The 23,860-nt window shown below is 33.5% G+C and overlaps 3 protein-coding genes and 1 long non-coding RNA gene across 24 annotated transcripts in view; 2 read left to right on the top strand and 2 right to left on the bottom strand.

The window, feature by feature from the left end:
* Positions 1-1,854: 1,854 nt before the first annotated feature.
* Positions 1,855-23,860, bottom strand: part of LOC100178082 (rab GTPase-activating protein 1-like) — a 29,850-nt gene continuing 7,844 nt past the window's right edge. Inside the window, exons 1-23 of one of the 2 annotated variants that reach the window (XM_002131251.5) lie at positions 15,778-15,898; positions 15,315-15,439; positions 13,856-13,949; positions 13,562-13,618; positions 12,602-12,875; positions 12,102-12,276; positions 11,624-11,727; positions 10,502-10,615; positions 10,048-10,185; positions 9,419-9,594; positions 8,863-9,029; positions 7,959-8,112; positions 7,375-7,619; positions 6,840-7,028; positions 6,236-6,361; positions 5,741-5,884; positions 5,164-5,334; positions 4,743-4,829; positions 4,464-4,574; positions 3,992-4,117; positions 3,593-3,751; positions 3,130-3,285; positions 1,855-2,588 (exon numbers count right to left, since the gene is read on the bottom strand). In XM_002131251.5, the coding sequence (XP_002131287.1) occupies positions 2,397-2,588; positions 3,130-3,285; positions 3,593-3,751; positions 3,992-4,117; positions 4,464-4,574; positions 4,743-4,829; positions 5,164-5,334; positions 5,741-5,884; positions 6,236-6,361; positions 6,840-7,028; positions 7,375-7,619; positions 7,959-8,112; positions 8,863-9,029; positions 9,419-9,594; positions 10,048-10,185; positions 10,502-10,615; positions 11,624-11,727; positions 12,102-12,276; positions 12,602-12,875; positions 13,562-13,618; positions 13,856-13,949; positions 15,315-15,431 (3,276 nt within the window). In that variant the 5' untranslated portion in view covers positions 15,432-15,439; positions 15,778-15,898 and the 3' untranslated portion in view covers positions 1,855-2,396. Of the gene's footprint in view, positions 2,589-3,129; positions 3,286-3,592; positions 3,752-3,991; positions 4,118-4,463; positions 4,575-4,742; positions 4,830-5,163; positions 5,335-5,740; positions 5,885-6,235; positions 6,362-6,839; positions 7,029-7,374; positions 7,620-7,958; positions 8,113-8,862; positions 9,030-9,418; positions 9,595-10,047; positions 10,186-10,501; positions 10,616-11,623; positions 11,728-12,101; positions 12,277-12,601; positions 12,876-13,561; positions 13,619-13,855; positions 13,950-15,314; positions 15,440-15,777; positions 15,899-23,860 lie in introns of those variants that run through there. The other variant, XM_026836082.1, reaches the window with a different exon arrangement.
* On the top strand, positions 11,673-12,822 carry LOC113474554. The gene is made up of 3 exons (XR_003396224.1): positions 11,673-11,798; positions 11,979-12,265; positions 12,589-12,822. It is a non-coding gene; the product is annotated as an uncharacterized LOC113474554 (long non-coding RNA).
* On the top strand, positions 15,907-20,752 carry LOC101243210. 19 transcript variants are annotated; one of them, XM_026836087.1, is made up of 11 exons: positions 15,907-16,128; positions 16,186-16,258; positions 17,138-17,231; positions 17,371-17,512; positions 17,573-17,815; positions 17,892-17,937; positions 18,220-18,312; positions 18,374-18,440; positions 18,506-18,662; positions 18,729-18,812; positions 18,883-20,752. In XM_026836087.1, exon 11 carries the CDS (start codon positions 19,146-19,148, stop codon positions 20,352-20,354), a length of 1,209 nt encoding a protein of 402 aa, XP_026691888.1. In that variant the 5' UTR covers positions 15,907-16,128; positions 16,186-16,258; positions 17,138-17,231; positions 17,371-17,512; positions 17,573-17,815; positions 17,892-17,937; positions 18,220-18,312; positions 18,374-18,440; positions 18,506-18,662; positions 18,729-18,812; positions 18,883-19,145; the 3' UTR covers positions 20,355-20,752. The 19 variants fall into 19 exon arrangements, with proteins under 19 accessions (XP_026691888.1, XP_026691894.1, XP_026691886.1 ...); XM_026836093.1 differs by having other exon boundaries at positions 18,491-18,662; XM_026836085.1 differs by having other exon boundaries at positions 18,366-18,440.
* Positions 21,113-23,860, bottom strand: part of LOC100185158 — a 4,963-nt gene continuing 2,215 nt past the window's right edge. The window contains exons 5-6 of one of the 2 annotated variants that reach the window (XM_002131384.5): positions 22,961-23,107; positions 21,113-22,728 (exon numbers count right to left, since the gene is read on the bottom strand). In XM_002131384.5, coding sequence (XP_002131420.3) covers positions 21,151-22,728; positions 22,961-23,107 — 1,725 coding nt within the window. In that variant the 3' untranslated portion in view covers positions 21,113-21,150. The remainder of the gene's footprint in view (positions 22,729-22,960; positions 23,108-23,860) is intronic. The other variant, XM_026836083.1, reaches the window with a different exon arrangement.

Below are 23,860 nucleotides of genomic sequence, written 5' to 3'. Positions count from 1 at the left end.
CAGCTGAAATTTGCTTCTAAACCATCACAGATGTCTCGCAATGAGCCAAATCTGGCAACTAAACTGGCAAGAGTAAACAAACGAGACCTGTTCTATATTTCATACGAATTCGAATATGAACAATAACACTTGAGCGCTTCATAGAAACCGACTAATTCGAATGAACAAATGCGATACGCTTTGAGGAGTTACGAGCCGCAGTTAATTGTCTGAGCGCGACGTTTTAATTGTTTTAAGCGGCTGATGTCGCCTGCACTGGCGGGCCCGCTTTTGCTGAAAGAAACCCAGCGGTGTATGCATCTGCGGAAGCTTTATTGCTGTCTAGGTGCAGCGAGCGTCGCCAGCAGTTTCGAAGGGAGACAATTACCTTTTGTTGCGCAACAGACCGATTTAGTTCGAGAAAGTGCGAATTAAACAAATCGATAATTAGAACGCAGAACTTCAAACAAACCAACAAAACTTTAAATTAAACACGGATTAAAGAGATAGATTAGTTGGTTTCCAATTAATGTAACCGGTAATTTGCATATTGTTAAAATACTGTCTATCTACAGATTATACGCAAAATATCTACAGATAATACGCAAAACAAACCGTGTACCTGTCGTTATAAATATATACAAAGTAACTCCTACTCAAGAACAAACAGAAATATTGTGATTTCCTGCCAGTCAAGCTATCTTGTCATCGCTTCTCAAATAGCAATAGACAACCTGTTCTCCTGAGTGAAACAATATTACTAACCGCCTACTAACACGGCCCATGAAAAGACGCAGGTTCGAGCCAAAAACTTTGCGCCGGCAGCAAACTTGGCGTTTTTTCGCAACTTGAAATTTTGAACGATGCGCCAGTGGCATGGCCGGGTCTAAGTTACGCTTGGTTAAACACACTGTGCGTTCATTCATCTCTAGACGTCATTTGCCGAAAAATCTGCCGCAAAAATTTTTCCCTCACCGCGTAACATTCTGCAGCTGTCCATGAAATAAACAGCGAGAGTCCGCTTACCCAACAGAAATAAAGCGATTGGCATTTTAACGTAATGCTTATTAGACATACGTTCCGTAACTAATTAAACTGTACTGAATACGACCAGCACGGAAAATCGTAGTAATCTTCTTATACATATTAAGAACGAATAATTTATGTTAAACCGGACGCTTGTGGTTTGGAACACAGAAAGTTGTTTTGTCGACTAGGTTTGACATTGCAGTGTAGCGTGGCAAGCAGACCAAACAAAGTCTGATCTCATCGTGTCTATTTTCCCATGGTAACCAACAGAGCTGAGCCATGAGACAGTTACTGTGATGTCACGACTTCAAAAGATTTAAAAAACGGAGAAAGTGCTGACTTTAAGTAGGTCACTTTCTCTGGTTAATGAGATTTAATTTGAAGTTAGACCTAAGTTTGGTTAGGTTTGGTAAGTGCAGTAGGGTGGGGTAATATGGGACATGCTTTATTCTTTTTTTCTCGTTCCATTTGGGAGTAAACAAAGAGTATATAGTAGGGTGGGGGAAGACGGAACATCTTTTATAGTACATAATATCCAAACATTCTAATCAAGTTTTAAACAATTAACAACGGTCTATGGGAGTCGGGAGTCGTAAAGATACAGTTTTATAATTTCTTAAGGCTCAAATGTTCTTTGTTTACTACCAATTGGGACGGGAAAATAAAATGAACAGGTGTCCCATCTTCCCCCGCCGTACTAGAGATTTAGATACTAACGGTATTCCATCTTCCCCCACAGTACTATAAGTTGGAGTAAGATTAACGTTAGTTCGGTGGTTTAGTTTAGTCAGAACACTCACAATCCGGGATATGATGAAACCCGCCCAACCACTGAGCCATTACTCGTTTATCAGATGTAAGTGACGTTTTATTGTTCGGAACAACGGAATACAACAACACACAAATAATAGACAACAAGAAGATGGTAACATGCAGCGCCTCTCGTGGCTGATTTAAGGACCTTTATTGTTTTAAAACTAATCACTCAAAAAAAAACGACAGTGTTCAAAAGCTTCCAAAAAAATGCTTCAATTCGTTTAAATTTTTTCGCTTCATGACTTAGGGATTTTACAATGACGTCATAACATAGCACAGTACGTTGTCGTGTATGATGTCATAATACGTAGGGCATGTGACGTCATAACAACATGCAACATCGAATGTTGAGGTGGGGAATTTGAATATCCGGTTTGAAATTTTACTCGAAAAAGTTCAGTCCGTTTGTACATTCTTTTATAATAGGAAAATAAAAATAGAGAAAATTTATAAAACTACAAGAATTTTAAAATGATATATATATGTGAAGTGTAGTTACATCATTGCACAGTAAATATGGTGGGACAGCAATTAGCAATTTCACATAAAACACAAGGAATTATGTAAAAATCCTAGGGAACAGTTTGACGTTTTGGAACGTTAATATTTTCCGCTGCAAAACTCGCACCAGATGTCGCTGTAGGCGATGGAATGTTGGAGGAATCAGTTTTTCGTGTCGTTAACGTGGACAGAGTTTTCTGGAACCAAGTGTTTTTGGATGCTTGTAACTCCTTAGTGCTTGATGCTAACTGGTGTTCCACATCCTGTATTTATATATGGGATTAATGAATAAAATATGATGCTTGGTTTTAACCTTGCGCTGTGGGGCAATGATAGTCGTTACAAAACAAGTGTCTTGTTTTAAACACCTGCTACTGTGCACGATTAGAATGAAATAGAAATAGTAATTGTATATTCCGTTTATATTAATATAATTTATTTGGTTATTCATTGGTAAATATAAAAAATGGTAAATATTTTAATTTGTGTTAACACAGATCTTCTTAAATTGAGTGGCATAGTCTTAGTTGCAATGCAATAGTTTTACTAATTAACAATAATTTTAATCACAAACAAAGTTACATAGGCGGTACAACTCAAAAACGAACATAACGTGTATGAAACAGAACACCTATATTATAACACCAGTAGGCTGAAATAACTAAGTGACATTTATTCAATTTATGAAACTTTCTGTAACAAAAAGATCCAAAAAATCAATATACTGATTACTGAATAGTAGCAAACCTAATCTTTATGCCCTAATAAGACATTAGAACAACTTCATTTAATAGAAATATTCACCTGCACTCTGCATTCGGATTCAACAAGTTTTAGTTTAGTTTGCGCAAGTTGTAATTCAAGTTCTCGAATTTGTTTTTCCAATTTTTCTTTTTCATTTTTATGTTGTTGGTCCTTGTCCGACTGCGTCAGTTTTGTCGAAGGAACATTTTCTTTATTCTGTAACAATCAGCAATATGTAAATTAAATTATGAAAAAGAGTAAAATCCTGTTTTAACACCCAATTTTAAAAATAGCTATTTGTCTATACATACAAGCAAGGCAACGTATATTGCATTTACTACATTAATCAATGAGGTATCCTATGTTTTTATGAGTGTAGCTACATTTTAACAATGTCACCTAAGATTTTACCCTGCTGTTAGGTGTCTATACGAATAAGACAAAGTATATTGCATTTGCAACATTATTGTCACCACCAATTTTGCTAAAACCTAAAAAATTGATATGTATGAAATCAACCCACCATCTTAACAGCTTCCACTTCTTCTTTATGAATAATTTGCATATTTTCGATTCTTAAACTTAATTGTGAACAAATAGTTTTATAATCTGCCACAATCTTTGACTTTGCTTCAATCTCAGTTGCTTGTCTGTCCATTTCCTTTCTACACATCTCTTTAACCTGTGTATGGTGAGTGTTATAATAAGAACCAACTGATACGACCAATGTGGTCACTTATATAGCCAATTAAAAATTATGCAAGACTGGATTAGAGTGATCTTTTCCTTCAATCATTAAAGGTAATTTATCATAAGGTTTTACAAAAACTGACCAGAAATTATTGTCTTATAAACTTTAAACGTACCCAACTTAATATATAAATGATGTCAAATAAACAAATATTGAACATTATGAACTAACCTGAGCTGCTTCAACAACAAGTCTTTGATTTTCATCGTTTAATTCGCAAACTTTGTTGCGATTTGTTCGTAAATCTTCAATGGCGGCACTTAGGTCACATTGGAGGTTGTCAGCGTGTTCCATCGTCTAAAGGGGGGATATTTATCACTGGCATCACTGGTGATATTTATCACTGGCAACACTGGTGATGGTCATCACTGGCACACTGGTGATATTTATTACTGGCACCGCTGGTAATATTTATCACTAGCATCACTTGTAATATTTATCACTGGCATCACTGGTGATATTTATCACTGGCAACACTGGTGATATTTATCACTGGCAACACTGGTGATATTTATCACTGGCACCAATAGTAATATTTATCGCTGGTATCACTTGTAATATTTATCACTGGCATCACTGGTGATATTTATCACTGGCATCACTGGTTATCAATGTAACTAACAAAATACAAAACCCAACTTACCTTTTCAAGTTGAGTACCAAGAGTTACTCGATTAGTTACGAGTTCCCTTGCAAGATCATCATTTTCAAGTTCAAGTCGCAAGTTTCCTTCCATTAAACGTTTGTTTTCTTTCTGTTTACAATATTTGGTATTAACAATCTACAAGTATTACTACAGAAATTATTTTTAAAACATTATGTTTAAAAACGTAAAGCCAGGTGCCAGGAACAAAGGGGATTTATGTCCACAGTTTGTGAATAACTGATATACAACACACAAGTGATAATAAACAACATTTACCTCAATTCTAATCAAAGGATCTTCCTCCAATGCTAACCTCTCCTTCTCAAGTTGATAATCTTTCTCATATTTCTTCATTTTCTTCAACTAAAAGAAACCAATTTAAATTTTAATCAAAATAATCACCATAAATTTTGCATTTAATATATTTACCGGTAAATACAAAAATTCAGGTTAGTAAAAGGTAGTTTAAGAAAAAACTGCCAATATTTAAAAATATACAACAAAAATAAACAAACCTATTATTAGATACAATGTGTTACACACATGGTATGCAATGTGTTAATGGTCTACTACACAATATCTTATTGTAATCTATATGCGTAGGTTCTATGGATTGGTTAGGCACACCAGAGGATCTTGGATTTGTGCCTGAGAGATATTTAACACACCCTATCCCCATATACAGATCCCATGTTACCTTTAGATTGACAGCAGTTTGAATAAGAAGTTTTGTATGTTCCTCGTTTCGATATTTCTTAGGAAGTTGAACGCGGAAGTATTTAAGAACGCCCTCAAAATCCAAAGCAAGCAACTCCATCCTGCTACAGTGTAGAAGACCAAGCGCAACACGGAACACAACTGGTTCACCCTGGTAAAAGAACACAGTATGAAAACTAATGATGGAAATCAACCAATGCAGTGGCTAAGTGGTTAGGCACATGTAATGTAACCAAGGGAAGGGCTACTGAGTCTGATGCTAGAAAGTTCGAATCACATAAATGTATGCGTTCTTGGGCAAGACAGTTAATGGACATTTCCAGTTATGCTTAGATGTTGTTGTGCTTTGCTATTTACATTGAGATTGACCTATTTGTATATACATATATATATATTACGTTTTTGAAATTGTTGGTTTGTTACTACTAAAAGTTAAATAAAAAAGATTGAATTCAGGTGCAGCACTGTTAACACTATACATAAAAAATGTGCTGTAGACCATATTGTAAAATAAACCGAAATCCGAACACTAAATAATAACAAACTTTTCTTCTTACCTCGCTAAGAAACACATCCACAACTTGGTATACCATACTGAGTGGAAACTTAGCTGTAAACAAAGTAAGAAACCACTGGCTTGAAAACATGTGGCATTCAATTCCCAGTTGTTTAAAATGATCATGTAGGTTTGGCATCAATTCCTGTAAAAATAGGAAAATTATTTTGTTAGTTTGCACAACAAAAACACAATGGTCTAATCCAGTAGTTTAAGCGAAACAAAAAATAACTAGAGATTCCTGGGTTTGAGACTTGATGCTGTCACCATTGTGTGGACGTCGATTACTGCAACCCAGTGGGCCCAAACTTTGTCAAAAATCGTAGCAAGAGAAAAAAAACATTAAAAACACAGTTATATAGGTGAAACATGTAAGTGGGCATGGTGTGTATGAAACAGCACATATGTGTTATAAAGTTGCACCACTATAAACCATTGTTGGAACACGAGTGTTCTGTCTAACACACCTTATGCACCACATAATTACACCTCTTACCTCAATACAACGATCAAGTTGATAAAACTTTAAATGTAAAGTTTCGAATCCGTTTTTAAATAAATCTCTCATCTTGTTATCGTACATTATTTTGATAAGAACACAGAACGCTTGTTCTTCTGGCATCTGCGGTCAAAAAGTAAAAATTATTCCTGTTCTATACTGATGAAGTCCTTGTTAGAGAACGTAGAATTTAGTCCAGATTTGGCTTATAACTTTAAAACACAGACTGCTTATAAATACATTTAAATGGAACAGCAATTTTTCAAATACAGTAAGCAGAACAACATAAAAACAACCAAGAAAAACTAAACGGTAGTTTTTTTAACATTATATGCGAAAAATAGAATAATATAAAAAACTTCGTTGAAAATTTAATTGTTAATGCAATTAAACGAATACATATATTTAAAATAATGATGTCTACTTTCACTCAAGAGACCCTTTGCCTCCCTGTAGGACTTCACTCATATAGAATATATATCTACAATATATATGTTGGAGTAATAGGCCAACTGTGTTATAAATCCCTGACCGCTGGCTCCCTCACTGTAGGACTTCACTCATATGGAATATATAATAAAAAAATATATCAACAACTTACATGTAGTAGCAGGGCAGCAGCAAGAAAAGAAAGTCCTTGACAATATCCAACCTCATGATCAAACACTGAGTAAGCTTTAGTGATTCTGTAAAGTGAATCTTGTCCTGATCCACCAGTTGTTTTGAAATAATCATTTGCAGGAAAAGTTCGATGTATGTCTCGCTGTATGATGTTTTCTTGGGGCGAGTCCTGTAGTAAATACATATTAACTTTATTTTTAATTTTTCAATTGTTAAAGCTATCCTTAGGTGTATACTGTGGCAGCCAACTATAATACCACATGTTTTATAATTGCCATATTTTTTTAGAGGGCAGCAGTTTTGGTAAATTTAAGTTACTTTTGTAAGCCGTCAATTTGCATACTTGGCTTAAAAGATAATTATGACAATTGAAGGTGATAGCTACAAATTGGAGATTAAAAATTTAAACAATAAAAAATTATTTTCATAATAAAGCAAATGGTTAAGAAACGCTTTACTAAACCTAATAAATATGTTTGTATCTTAACCAAGCATAAAATTAATTGAAAACAAACCTTAGTTATCAAGACTCTGTATTTTTCCAACATCCTCTGATTGTCATGGCAACCGGCAAGTAACTGCCACACCTCCCCTCTTAATGCATCGGGTATACCTGCTCGTATAAGTGTCCGCAAACCAGTAGGTCGACGACTAAGATCAGCGCGCCATCTTGCAAGGGCATCCCCCCAGTCATGCAACACACGCTCGGTGCATTCCTTGCTTACTTCACCAGAACCACTAAGCAATGGTTCATCTGTGTCTAAAATATTTATTGTTTTTTATAAATTATAACCAAACTAAATGCAATCTAATATTTAAATTTTGTAAAATTGCTTCGATACAAGAAAATCCACAAATAGAATTATGATTTGAAAAATTGATATTAAACGTATTTTCATAAAAAATTGACAGAGTTTGCATCTAAGCGACTTCTGGGACGCCTTGTGGAACACACAAGTAAAATAAAAAAACATAAATGTTACTTGGTAGCAGTAATGAGCTTTGTAACCTCTGGGTTCAGGAATGCTAACCATTAAAAATTCCAACCGTTGATAAAATTTTGGATTAAATGATAAAATGATTTCCTGATCCATCTTACCATCATCATCTTCCTCATCTTGAGGTGAGGAGGAACAAAGAGCTCGATCCAGAGGTGGATGTTGCTCCGTGGATGAAGACCATTTACTCCTCCATGTTTCACTTTCAATACATTCCACTTCATACATTGGTTTGTTCACTTTCTTAGTGGCAAGCTGGGATATTTCAAGACCGTTAAAAAAAGATCGTCGAGGCTATTTAATAAAAATGTTTTGCTCGCAACCCCTTTTTTATTCTAAAATTTTCCGCAACCTTTCATGATTAATAGTATATTATTTGTAGTACTAGACATTGGTATACTCTCCGGACTCCTAGTTTAAGAAGCCTTGAGATTAAAATTTGATAATTTATTTTGTTTACTGATATGCTAGGTTGGGACAGGACAGTTTTTTGTTTTATTGTCCCATTTGGTAGTAAAGAATGTATTAACAGAATTATATAATCGTATTCATTATTGCTTTATACATTATTTGCATTACACAGGGTAGTTTACACAGCTGTTATGTTCCCAAACAAACTATAATTTAATAAACAGTTACCATGCTATGTATTATAGGTGAGAGTAACACAGAAGTAATTTTAGCATAGTAATGTGAAAGCACTACATAATAGATATGTGGGAAATAAAGGGTCATTCAAAATCAACAAAAGATAAAGGGTCCTTAACTAATTTAGTAAAAGTAAATTACGTTAGAAACTATTTAACTTATAACACTTGTTTTGTAAAACAGCTTTGGTATTTATTTGCATACCAACGTTTCGACACTCTTTACAATTCGCCTTCATGACAGTTTAGGACGTTGGTAAGCTCCTAAATGGCAGATAAGCTGTTATTTAAAACATGTGTAGTATACCTATGAGCAACAGTTTTTTTGTATGTTTCAACTTATAAACAAACCACTCACCTCTTTCAGTTTCAGGAAAAATTGTTCGTGGAGGATTTTTTTCCCGAAATACCAAAACTTTTCATTCTGTGGAAAAATTCTTGCCTTTGTTTCAATAAGAAATCGAACAGGTTCTTGTATCTCTTGCACTACAAGGTCAACTGCAACACTCAGAAACACCCGAGTACCTGTAGGATCAATTAACTTTTAAAAAAGTAATATTTATGTAGTTGATAGACACTGTATTTGGACAAAGTTATCATACCAGATATTTAACACAACAGAACACTTAAGTTATAACAACTGTCATTGCCCCGTCACACAGAGATAAATAGGTTACATTTAATAATACTTCCAAATGTTTGGAGCGTATATTATGTCTTTTGGCAAAAATACGTAATGGGAATTGCTCAAACCCAGTTGTCAGCCATACATTAAAAATTAAAAAATACCCCCAAAAATGGTAACTTGTAAGGGGGCAAGGTGTATTAAACAAAACACCTGTGATATAAAGACTGTCCCTATCCCGCCATGCAAATAAATAAGTTAATTTGTAGATCTAATATATTTTTGTGACCTTTTTGTGTTTCAGTGTTAAGCAAAGCAAAATGTGTATGCGAAGGATCCCACAAACCAACGACAGTTCGTGTTCCAGTTAATGGTTCATCTTCAACTGGTGAGTGGTTCATATCAAGCAGATGCATGTCGCTGTGTTTCACATTACGACCAGGTGTAAGTAACAATCCAAAACATCTGTTAAATAAAAAATAAATACAACAATAACAAATACCAATTGGGTAAATGGGCCAAATCTGGCCAAAAGCCCAGGTCTTCCACAAGCACATTATCTATATAGAACAACTAGCATAAATGGCAGTTAAGGATAGACATTTTATAATTATACAAAGTTCCATATGATAAGGTTTATTAGCCAACATTATTCGTAACATACATTATATTTATATATGTTTAATATGTTGGCGTAGGGGTACTATAAAAACAGGCCATACCATATTATTTTTTCTTTTATGAATTTTAGCCTTTGAATTTGATTTAAACTATCGGAAAACATTAATTTATTACAAAGTCACGGTAATTTGCTAATGTGTGTGATGCACTAAGTTGATATACATTATTCATACCATGTTAGTCACAGACAGTGTATGATTATAGATTTATAACAAACGGAAATTAAACTTGAACAACCTTTCCAATGTTAATTCCACATTGCTGGTTTGTGTTACTTTGACAATAACTTGTTTCATTAAATTGTGACGTAATTTAAAGCAAGATGATGTTTTATCCCAAGGAACCGTCGCATATCCACCCTTTGTGTCGTCCTCTCTGGAAATAATGAAGTATTTAGAAAGATATAAGTACTAAGCATATTAACTTGCTTTATTTGTATTTTTAAACTGTTTTGAACAAAAACTATACATTATATATATAAATTTACCATTTTTTATCATTTTACATTGAGCAAATTTTTCTAAAACGTTCTTAGATTTCTGTGTCTAATTGTATGTTCTACAACTTACGACTACCGAAGAAATAGCATACAAACACCAGATGTATACCACAGAAAGCAGTTACACCATCTGCTGTACATTAATTATAAATGATACATGATTTAAACCAAACTATAAAAACAATTTCTCACTTAATTTCCAGTGTCACGGTGAAACAAAATGTGTTTTCATCAACTTCATGTGATAAAGTGTTCATGCTTGCTTCTCCAGGTGAGACACTCACTAAGCCTTCCTGTATTTGTGACCTGGTGTATAAATGTAACTCGTTTATCATTGTGTGTCAGGAAAATGACAAAAGTTATAACACGGATGTGGTGTTTCACACGCCTCATGCCTGCTTAAGAGTTACCATGTATGTAACTTTGTGGGTGATTGTTTTTCTGTATAGCTGCCAGTTTAAACAACCCACTAGTGACCACTGGGTTGGAGAAATTTTTGTTAAGTGTCTTGCCCAAACACGCTCACAATGGCAGCAGCATATGTATAATATATTTACACAAGACAGTCATCAACAGTGGTAGACACTTGAAATGAAAGTATGCAAACACTATTGGTAAGCTGTGAGGATAGGAGACATGTTTTTTTAGAATCTTTAGTAAAATCTGAAGTGAGAATCAAACTGTTTGATTATATTGAACACAATAGCTCAGCCTATACCAGGGGCCAGTAACTATATGCTTTTTTAAAGGGATTTGTAAGATTGTAACCAAGAAAAATTTATAATGTAACAACATAACTGACTAATTAGTACAGATTGTTGCATTCTTTTTTATACATAAGCCTGTACATATATAAAAGTGGAGACACTTTCTGTTTATTTGTGTTCTTGTCTGCACTTTCACTTATGAAACAAAAGTTTGCATGGCCGGACATCGGCAAATTTATTGATTGATAGCTTATCAGCAGAAGAATGCCTGTCTACAACTAACCAGTGGTGGTAAAAACTCGCTGACACCTTTCAACTAGTCTGAATTATTATCAAACATAAGTAAATAAATTTGTAATTATTACTGTATGTGTCATGCTGTATAGCTTACTTCATAAAGAAAATTGTAATATTTTTGACTTAATTTAACAGCAATCATTAGATATAAACAATTTTGAACAGTTTTTAACGTTTTTCTGTAAGAAATTAAGCTGCATTTGTGAGGTAACCATAAACAGAGCTTTATTTAAAGTTGTTTTTATACAACAAAAATTTATACAATTTCTACCCTTCTTAAACCTTTTAACAGTTTTTTTGAAGATCTTACCTTCTTAACAGTTGAGCACCAGCAGATAACTTTGCATCTGTGTTTACAGGACTTTTTGGAATACTTCGAAACGCAAGTTCAAAACTGTACAACACTTTACGAACCTGGTAGCAAAAAAAAACAGAATTGATTCAAAACTCACTGAACATACACAAGTCATTTACCCCAGCCAGAGGTAACACACCACAAATATTTGATATAGAGTAACACAATTTAAACAGGTGGTCCATTTATCTTTGTGTGGCCGGGCAACCACAGATTTTATAACATGTGTTTTTTATATCATACACCTCATACCAATTTACGAGTTATTGCATATTTAACTTGATGGAAATGTTTTTTATTTTTCCCCTAGGACACATACACCAAGAGTAGCTGCAGCACCTCGCGCCAAACCCATATTCCCTGGGTTGGAGCCAGATTCTCTAAGTCTAACCACTGTGTTATAGTGAAAAGAAAAAGAGAACAAACAACTTACAGCTTCATGGACTTCACATCGAAACACATGGCATTGAAATATTCCAGATGATTGATGGGATTCAGTGAATGCAAAACAATCTTTCTCAGCACTATCATCAGCACCACGACAGCAGAATAATATCGTGTAAAGTTTAAATGACGTCATCACTCCAGATACTCCAGGTTCAAGTAACCTGGAAATTATATTAAATGTTGGGTTGACATAAAAAATATTCGCCTTAAAACTCAACTGTAGCTGCCTTTACTGCAATAAAGACAGCTCGGGCAAGCATTCTGATATAACAGTGCAAGATGAAATACCATTTTTAGCAACTAAATCCCATATTTCCCCACCGTGTTTCAAACACTTTGAGGGTCATAAGTATGCGGAAATATAATTCTGTATATAAATATTCTTTGCTTACTGCGAACCGAAAAATGAAACCCATCTTATCCCATCTTACACACCCTACTGTACATAAATAACTGCTGTATTTTATTTTTAGGTAAATATTGCACCTGACTGTTCCATCTGCTCTGTTGGGAACACTGAGCACAACCTCAATCTGTTTATGAAGAGGATTATCATCCGTGTCGTTTTGTCCTGGAAGATTGAACTCCCGGAAGTAACTTGACTCCGGATCTTGTTGAGCACGGAGGATAGAAATTGTTCGAAGAGCTTCCATTTCGCTCCTTGGAGCATTTACTGATGCGCATCCAAGATAATAAACTCCGTTAAATAAGATGCAATCTTCATCTTCCAGGGATAACTTATCCTTGGATGGTACAGTGGCTGTAAGGAATAAATTGTAAATAAATAAAAAAAAATATGTTTATAGAAGAACCAGATGTACCAAGTTTTGTGGATTTAGAACTAAAGCATTAAATTACTCCAAAACTTTTATTTCAAAAAATTTGAGCACAAAGTTAGCAACTTTATACAAGCAAAACAATGTCTGTACAGTACTGTACAACATTACACATACATGGATATACCCAAGTATTCACTTAATTAATGCTTTTATTAAAAAAACTGATGGACTTCTCAATATGGTAAAATAAAATTGTAGAGAAATAAGTTTCCACAGGACATTCCCTAATTTTATTTGTATCAGGAATTATTTCCTATATAATATATATTATAAGTATAGGCCTATATATATACTGATGACAAAGACAAACATAAAGATATTTATTATTTATGATAAATATGAAGTAAGCCATAATGTTGTATAATTGAAATTTGCAAGTTTGCTTCAGTTAAATGATAAGCATCGGGAGACAAGATTTTAATTAATGAATTATTTATTGTACATAAGGACCTCTTTTCAAAACATCTAATATATATATATTAATATTGTATACATATATACCTATAAAAAATTGCATATATATATATACAATATCATATCAAATACTGTGAACATATATCTAACATAAACACAACAACCTATGTGTTGTTTTTAGTTTATATCTTACCTGTTTCAACACCTAATGTGGTTGGTCTTGTTTCATTATGGGAGGTGTCTTGTTCTTCTGATGAGACAAATAATCGATATATTTTTAAATAATTATTGTTTGGAACAAATAGAATCTTATGCAATATGAGGTCTCACAGTGTGGCACGGCATCGGTTCTAGAATTTGGGCCAAAATTGGCCTATTACCCCAAGCAATGTGATTAATAATGATTAAGCGAGATTTAAATCTATTGGTTAAAATCAAACTATATATACTTATATATATAATTTCTTTTATACAAAATCCCACTTACCTTGTGCTTTCAGATCACTGTTAATAATATCACTACTGATCATAACTTCTTCTAATGTTTGTTTTAACTGATCTTCGTTACCATTACCGGCAATCTAATAAGAAAAACATGCTAGTTTAACTGAAAATCTAACAACACTAACAAAGCATTGCAACGCATACAAAATCAATAATGGTTAGGCATCGTTTGACTCACAGTGATAATATTGCAATCACTGGTATGCTAACTACACACCAACACTTCCTGGTTAAGTGAGTTACAATTCACTTAAAAGGAAATAGCAAACAGGAAAGCACATGGCAAGGTGAAACAGGAACAACTTACACAGGCTTATAAACTTATGCAACAACTTATTTTAAATAAATAAGAATTATTATTTTTTTGTATCCTACAAGATAAAATTAATTAAATAGGCTATGGCACAATGGCATTAAGTGAGCGTTTCTAACTAACCTATATATATATATATATATATATATATATATTTTATATAAATAATTTCTTTGTTAATTCTTGCTTTTTTATATATGTATCATGTCATATTTGTTGTTTGTTTATAAATAAATCCAGTTAAACACAAACTTCAACCATATTTTATAAAAAAAGACAACGATTGTGAATTGTTTTATACTTAAGATATTACGTAAACGCGCAATTAACCCTTTTGAGCAATGACCCTTACTATCCAAACCCTGCACCACATACACTGCATTAAACTAAAAAAAAAACAATTTTGATGCATTGCCCAAAATTAAATACCAGCACTTCAGACAGGAAAGTTTTTTTAAACTTTAAAACGACTTGATTAAACCATTATAATTATTTATACGCGCTTGTACTCGTATAATAACATTTATGAAGGATCTCTACTTTCATTTTATCTTTAAAACTCCTAAAGTTTTGAGTTGGGGTCAGGGTAAAAGTAAGGCAGGCACATTAAGCAGCATTGATTTTCTTGGTCAGTAGTCACTAGTCATGCCACTTTTGTGTGTGAATTTAAAAAAAAACAGATAAGAAAGCACAGCAACCGATTTATTAACTAGGGATCTAAGGTTTAGGATACACCCGGTTGCATCTTAATAATATGCATACTCAATTTTATTTTCACATATCCCGACTGGTCCCTAATAAAAGTACGAGCTTTTCTGGTGGAAATAACCAAAACATCTGCAACTGTTTCATGTCCGTTTGCAACCCGTAGGTTTATTAGGGACCCTAACCGGACCAACGATTAAATGCCCTTCATGATGAAACTAGGGCAGCCAATCACAAAGGTACGAAAACAATGATGATGAGTTTAATGGCAACCAACATATACAATATGCAACAGTGTCACAGAAGCAAGATTTTTAAAATATATTTCACAATGTATATTGTTATACAGACCACAGTCAGTGTGCAAAGTAGCCACACCAACTATCACAATATGTTTTAATTGAATTCAATTAATGCAATTCACCTTCAAACCGGTTTCAATGTTTGAGTTGTCTGAATGACAAGTTTGTGACAAAACTACTTCAAATTCCGATGAAATGTTATCTGAAGATGCAGCACTATTCAAAGACAGTTTGTCCATTGCTATATCTGCACACATATTTGGATTTATGTATAAAATACAATAAGCAATACAGGTTATAACTTAAACAGTATCTATTCTATACGTTTATCAAATTAATCCGTATAGAAAATTCACTTATTTTTAAAGAACTTGTTAAACTACGAACGAAACTAGAATACATTACCAAATGTATACTAATATAAAGTTATACTGCACACAATTTTAACCGCCATTTTTGATCTATTTTAAAGTGTAACAGACAAAAACCATTATTAAGCTACACCGATCATAGTCGCCCAAATAATAGTTTTAATCTAGAAAACTATAATACTTGACTCGAATTACTTATTTTATTCTACATTACCGTGCGGTAAACATCTGTTTGGTATTGGTATTCCACGGTCCCGAAATAATGCACGGTGAAAGTTTATGTTTTTGTAGCTGCAATTGCGGTTTATACTTTGGTTTGTTTTTACCCCGAGGTTCAAAGGTTACTTGAAGCGCGAATATGAAATTTATTTAGCATTAACCAACTTTGGCATTAACCGACGATTTTCGATATTAGATTTTATGCAACCAAATAATGGATAGAAATGGCGAAAGCAAATACAGAAGTCATTATTGAAATATTTCAAGAAAATACAAAGTTTCCAGCAGCAGCCTGTTATGCGAGGAATGCAAAGACTGCAGAAATACAAAATACTACTACTGAAAGGTAAAATAGGTAAGTCAAAGTTTGGGGACTTTTTTCTAAGTTTTTATACTTTTTTAGTGCAATTGCTTTAAAGGATTCTCCACCATTAAAGAAGGTCAAATCAAAGCAACAAACAACTGTAGTTAACAAGGTTGGTTTGAATTTTGGGTAATCCTTTAGCTGGTGGCCACCTGAAATTTTGGTTTCAAAATGTTCCTTAGGTCTCACTGATACTCATTGTATAATTTTTTTTTGAAAAAACTCGGGCGTTCGTGTCGAAAATTAACTTTGAAAGTGCGCGAAATCGTGCTGCGTCACCGTATTTTCCACATCAGCCGTTATGAATTAAACCAAGGTTGGATTATTACGTCATAGAATGCGTATTGTTACGTTTGATTCCTACGTTAAAACAGTGGGGAAAAACAAGGCTATACCGTCTTATAACGTATGTAATATACCACTATTGTGACGTAACAGACCGCGATTGTGACGTAATAGATCGTTAACCTTACGCAAATCAGACGAATTACGGTGACACAGCATGTTTTTGCGCATTTTTAAAGTTAATTTTCGACACGAACGCCCGACTTTTTTGAAAAAAAAATTAGACAGCAGGTATCAGTGAGGGCTATAGAACATTTTGAACCCAAAATTTCAGGTGGCCACCAGCTAAAGGATTACCTGAGTTTTGTTTGTTTGCAAGACAAATGTAAAATCTGAAATACAAACTAATCATAGTAAGGTGGGGCAAGATGGGACATTTTGAAGTAAACAAGATCAGGAAAATAATTTTAAAACCGTATCCTTATGAATCACATAATCTGCTGTTAATTGAAAAAGACAATTAGGATATTTGGATATTATGGGGTAAAGGTGTTCCTCTCTCCCTACTCTACTATTGCTATTTTTTACTATACATTTTGAAAAAAAATGTGGTCGGTAACAACTAGCAAAAGTCCATGGTTGCTTCTCCAGTAATGGCCATGTAATATTCTCATATATTTAACATTGTTCATATTATTATTTTCAGTGGTTTAATTCGCACGAAGAAGCCAAAATGTTTATGTGGGTTACTGCAGACTCGTTGGGATTAAAGTTGCTAAACTGTCGTTCAAACAAATATAGTAAGACCAAATATTAAAAATAAAATCATGCTGGTACCTTTTATATCTTTATTGATTTTGTGCCATTATATGTTTGTTTGTATAATTGTGGTTAAGAAAAACCTAAAAAAGTCAAATTAAAACAGAATAATTATTGCAGTTAGTTGGAAAAAAAAAGTATATTGTGATGAATCAAACATACCATACTTTACTGTTGAGAAAGAAACGTTTAAACTGGGGGATCAAGTGATACGAATGCATTGATACCGATGTTAAAAGTAGAAAAATCCCCACACCACAAGGTTGGTTTACCATAGCTGAATTAACCACATTAAAACTTACGTTGCTGTGTATTAACCTAGAACAACCTATTGGTGAAAAACAGATTTGGCTGACAAGTTTATCGAACAATGAACCGTATTTGTAATTACTATTTTGCACTTAAATCTTCTTTGGTACATCAGTTGAATGGCAGAGTGACGAAAAGTATCAAAGACAGAGCAAGTATTGGTTTACGGGATGCTATTTCCCTGCAAATGCCAATTGTTCATGAGACTGTTTACTTAATAAAACATCCAGTTTTTCATGCTGCACATTATAAGCAGGTATGGGTAATTTCCGATTTGTATGTTTTAATTAAAAAATGTATACATTGTAAGATTTAATAGCCATGTGTTTTAGGTGAAATCCCAATCAAACTTCAAGTAAGAGTTCTGAGATGGAAAAGGTGATCGTAAATATATAGCTAGGACTAGATTTATAAGACCAGGACTTATAGGACGTAAGATAACAAGCAAACAACTTAGTGTTTTAGCCTTAATAAAGTAAAAACCAGTGACCTTTAACCTTTGTGTAAGTAAAATGCCTCCTTTTGGAATCTGATGCTGGTTTTTTATTGAACAAAGTTATGGTTTGAAAGTTACATTTTAAATGCCTTATTTAAATTGTAAGAACAATAAAAAAAAAAGTTTTGTACCATATTTCTCACAAACATTATTCCTATACCTAGTGTGTCACTCTGTGGGGGAACTTGAAAAATGTATAAAACAATTCGAAACTGACACTCTTACAAAGTTTGTTTTGTATGCTGATAGAAAAAAAGGTGAGAACTTGAAGTTGCTGCATTAGTTTACTTTTTATGTTTCATGTAAATAGAATTGTAGATCTCTTGAAATCAGAAATACTTTGGGACACAAACTTTCAGTACATTATGATGTTTTTGAACACAAGGTAAACCTATTTTGTCATTTTCTGTTGAAAAACTAAAACAATGATTCAAGTTTTTACTTCTACAGTTGCTTCAACAAGATGCAAATCAAAAAGGGAAGAAATGTCATATAATCCGTGAGGGTCTAAAAATTGGTGCAAGTAGCCTTGTTAGTGAATTACTTATTAAAGTATCTTTACCGAAGACTGAAATGCTCACTGGTCAGTGGTCATACATTTGGAGAGGTAGAAAAGTTTTTTTATTTGTTTCTAATTGAAAACCTACCAATTATGTTTTTTCATTGACCACAGGTGATCAATCCACGTTTATTTAAGAAACAAATTAGAAATAAAGGTTTACGCCAAACTGTACAACGTACTCCAGCATTAGAGAAGGTTAGTGCATGTTATGTTAAACTCTTGGTTTATAACTATAAATTCAAATTATATCAATGTTTTGTCTTAGTCTGCAGGTAACGTGGAACAATTAGATGCAGCAGTCATCAACAGAATTAATATGTTGGTCGCTCAAGGAGAGAAATCCGTACCACTAATTAAGGAAAATTTTAAAAAGTTTGTGTTAGAAGAACTTTTTAAGGGTAAACCACCTCCTGCACTGACCAATAGAAGATATTTCCCAACCTTAAAATCATCAGAAAATGTTACTCTGTTGCTGTGAAACTTGAAAAACAAGTAATACTTAAAGAGGATTTTGTGCTTGAACCGGTCATGTCTGATTTGCTCAATGTAAGCAATAACACAACGGGAGTGATTGCCACAAATCAAACTGCCCGCTTATTCGAGTTAGTTGACTTAATAAAAGATGCCATACATGATGTTACTTTAGTGGATACTTTAGTTCAAGCAGAGGTTTTGTTGCAGCAAACATTACAACTTGTTCAAAGTTCCGATGAGAACACTGAAAGTACTTTAAGCAACCAAACTAGTTCATTAAACAAGAAAAGAAAACTTCCAACTGACACTGAAAGTACTAATGATCAACAACTAAAACGTCGCAGGAGTGAAACTATTTTGAGAAATCATTCAGATGAAGACAGATTACAGCAACCACTTGATATTCAAACAACATCCAGTGATTCTGGGAATGCAATTGTTCATGTCATTGGTAGTGATTCTGGGAATGCAATTGTTCATGTCATTGGTAGTGATTCTGGGAATGCAATTGTTCCTTATGTCATTGGTGAAAGTATTGAACATACTATGCAAGGTACATCTCTATCAAAAGTTGTGCTGGATATTAAAGTCAGTGATCCAAACCAAGAATTATTAAAGATAGGACCTTATACAATTACATATGGACAATTGTTAACATTGGAATCAGAGTTGAGTATAACAGAATATGAATCTGCATCAGCGCATGATCATCACCTTACTTTTGGATGGTTATCTGATGCCATTATTAACAGTTACTTATGGCAGTTATGTTCAAGTTATGATCATGTGATATATGCTGATACAAATATTGCTGAGGTTATGAAACATGGTGGGTCCGTTAGTCAGTTATGGCAAAATGGTAATTTGAATGACAAAGCTTTGGCTTTTATTCCATGGAACCCTAGAGGTTTACATTGGGTTTTACTTGTGATTGACATAAAACAACACAAACTTTTGTATTTGGATCCAAATCAATCTGATGATAATAATAAAAACAAGAATATGTATAAAGCAAAATCTGTTATTGGAAAATCATTAAGGAACAAATTTAACTTCTCTTTGTCTTCAATTGCCACAAATTTGTGCAAAACTTCCCAGACCGATGATTTTGGCTGTGGTGTGTACATATGCATGTATGCCCTATGGTTAACAAAAGGAATGAATCTAATACAACCTAATAAACCACATTTATATCGAAGGCAAATATTCAACACTATAATTAGACATTGCTCACTTGGTATTAAAAACAAAAGACATTTGTAAAGTTTGTCGTTTTGATGTTAAAAATTCCAGCACTACCTCAAACTTAGTATGTTAACAATGTTCGACGTGTTAACTTTGGTATTATTGTAGTTGTCTTGATTTAAGTGATAATCAATTGCTTACTATTTTTTCTTTACCCAGAAGCACGTTACTACCAAAAGTTTCTATTGTTTTACAAAATAAAAACAAAGTTTTTATACATGTTTTGATATTATTTATCCATGTGCCTCCTTGAATCTTTAACTGATGCAAACTTTTCTTCCATATAAAGCTTACACTGTATCAGACCGTTATGAGGTCCTACACCCATACAGACAGGCTAGATTTTTGTTATTGAATCAAAGTAATAGAAACACTTTTGTTCCAATTTTTAAAATCAAATGACCTCACTATGATAACAGCTGGACTCATTATTGAATTAAAAGAAATTAACTGCATTTTAGTAGTGACTGGTAAGTACATAGGCTGATATTATATTATGTTTCTATACTAATAATCTTATTAAATTAATGTTTAGTTGTGATATAATATGTCTGGTGTATTATGCCTTTACCCCAAAGGCTGCATGACTTAATACACACTGAATAAATTTGTAAATATTACAAACTGCTTGAAAATTATGCTTATGTAAATATCACAAACCGCTTGAACCATATCTAATGTCTTCTTAAATATTTGTGTTTGTACAAAAACTATTGCGGGTGCACTGTGTACATGGTTTAATACATTGATTTCAGTCTAAACATGCAGACACCCTATTTCACTACTTTTGCTTTTATTTGATACAAATAGAATTTCAACAGTAACATATTTCAGGGCAAACAAAATTGAAATTACAAAGTACTTGATCATCACTCAGACCAACACAACGACTATGATACCATTGTTTACATGCAAAACATTGAACCCATTCTAAAGCAGTGCTGATGTTATCTTTAACATCAAATTGACAAACTTTACAAATGTCTTTGTTTTCAACACTAAGTGAACAATGTCCGATTATAGTGTTGAATATTTGTCTTCGATATAAATGTGGTTTATTAGGTTGTATTAGATTCATTCCCTTTGTTAACCATAGGGCATACATGCATATGTACACACCGCAGTTAAAATTATCATTTTGAGAAGTTTTGTTCGAATTTGTGGCAATTGAAGACAAAGAGAAGTTGAATTTGTTCATTAATGATTTTTCAATAACAGACTTTGCTTTATACATATCCTTGTTTCTATTATTATCATCAGATTGATTTGGATCCAAATATAAAAGTTTGTGTTGTTTGATGTCAATCACAAGTAAAACCCAATGTAAACCTCTAGGGTTCCATGGAATAAAAGCCAAAGCTTTGTCATTCAAATTACCATTTTGCCATAACTGACCAATGGACCCACCATGTTTCATAACCTCAGCAATATTTGTATCAGCATATATCACATGATCATAACTTGAACATAACTGCCATAAGTAACTGTTGATAATGGCATCAGATAACCATCCAATAGTAAGGTGATGATCATGCGCTAATGCAGATTCATATTCTGTTATACTCAACTCTGATTCCAATGTTAACAATTGTCCATATGTAATTGTATAAGGTCCTATCTTTAATAATTCTTGGCTTGGATCACTGACTTTAATATCCAGCAAAACTTTTGATAGAGATGTACCTTCCATGGTATGTTCAATACTTCCACCAATGACATAAGGAACAATTGCATTCCCAGATTCACTGGATGTTGTTTGAATATCAAGTGGTTGCTGTAATCTGTCTTCATCTGAACGATTTCTCAAAATAGTTTCACTCCTCCGACGTTTTAGTTGTTGATCATTAGTACTTTCAGTGTCAGTTGGAAGTTTTCTTTTCTTGTTTAATGAACCAGTTTGGTTGCATAAAGTACTTTCAGTGTTCTCATGGGAACTTTGAACAAGTTGTAATGTTTGCTGCAACAAAACCTCTGCTTGAACCAAAGTATCCACTGAAGTAACACCATGTATGGCATCTTTTATTAAGTCAACTAACTCCAATAAGCGGGCAGTTTGATTTGTATCAACAACTTCTGTTGACTCAATAATAATATTGACCATATTATTGTTATAAATATCGGGTTTAACTGTTTCAAGCAAAAACTCATCATCTGGTATTGACTGTTTACCAAGCCTCACAGCGGCGGAATAACAATGGTTTCTAATGTTTTTATCTGTTGGGAAAAATCTTCTATTGGTCAATGCAGGAGGTGGTTTATCCTTAAAGAGTTCTTCTAATACAAACTTTTTTAAATTCTCTTTAATTAGTGGTATAGATTTTACTCCTTGGGCAACCAACATTTTAATTCTATTGATGACTGCTGCATCCATTTGCTGCATACTACCTGCAGACTAAAATAAAACATTAATATGACTTTAGTTTACGAAAGTTTTCTCCTCTATAACAAACCCGAAACTATTATAGCTTTAATAAAAATTAAATACATACTTTAATACAATTAGCACAATAATATTTAGCCTACATACAATTATTCATTTGGCAAGTAATAATATATTTAAAACTATTAGTTGTCACTACACCAGGCTTTAAACTGTTATATAAAATCAAACAGATAAAACTTACTTCACCCAATGCATGTCCTTGGTGTTCACTGTTAGTTGGGAACTTAACATAACATCCATTAACTTTATCTAATGGTTGATTAAGTTGCATAGCTCGACGTAAACACTTGGACTTTACTCGTTTCTTACGTAAAGTTGGATTAAACACCTATTTATTATTATTTTTAGTAATATTTTTTTTATTATTATTTTTAGTAATATCATTAAGTGAAATTATGTGATTTTTACATTGCGACTAAAAATACTGACCAAAGCTAAAAGTATGTTACCAATAGTAGTGGAGAAGTTTAAATTTTGGGCATGTGGGTTTTATAACAATGAACTTAATATATTATATATATATATATATATATATTAGGGATGTGCCGAGCCGAGCCCGAACTCAAAAGCTCGTGCCCGAGCGTCTCCTTTTTTGACGCTCGGCGCTCGGCTGAAATCTGGGCCGAGCGCCGAGCCTCATATGCTATTGCTATAATGTTGCACGCGAGAGCGAAAATACTGAAAATGAAAAAAAGTGAAGCTACTAAGAGAAGATAACGAGAACAGTCAGCGTAGCTTCCTTTTTAATTATTTTTCGTTCGTTGTGAATTTGCTCTTTCGCAAGTAACGAATCGCAACGTTAGTGAAATTGCCCGTATGGAATTACAGCCGGTGTCAAATTACACGAGCGCGCAATGTTCCTGTATCTGATTTTAAATAAAAAGCTAATAACTCTTAAACTTTTTTATAATGAAATAAATAAACTGCTGCAAACCATGGGGGCTGTTTTGTTGTAATGACAGACCCTTTTCCGCAAACACGCACCCAGACAGAAAGTGCTAAAACAGGCGTTGCATTCAATATTACTTTCTTTCGCTGGGAATTGGAACATGTTTCATTTAATTGTTACATCACTTGTTCT

This window comes from Ciona intestinalis, chromosome 9 (assembly GCF_000224145.3).
Source record: "Ciona intestinalis chromosome 9, KH, whole genome shotgun sequence".
Classification (NCBI taxonomy): domain Eukaryota; kingdom Metazoa; phylum Chordata; class Ascidiacea; order Phlebobranchia; family Cionidae; genus Ciona; species Ciona intestinalis.
The sequence above is the reverse complement of the archived record's forward strand: the minus strand, read 5'-3'. Positions and strand labels throughout refer to the sequence as shown.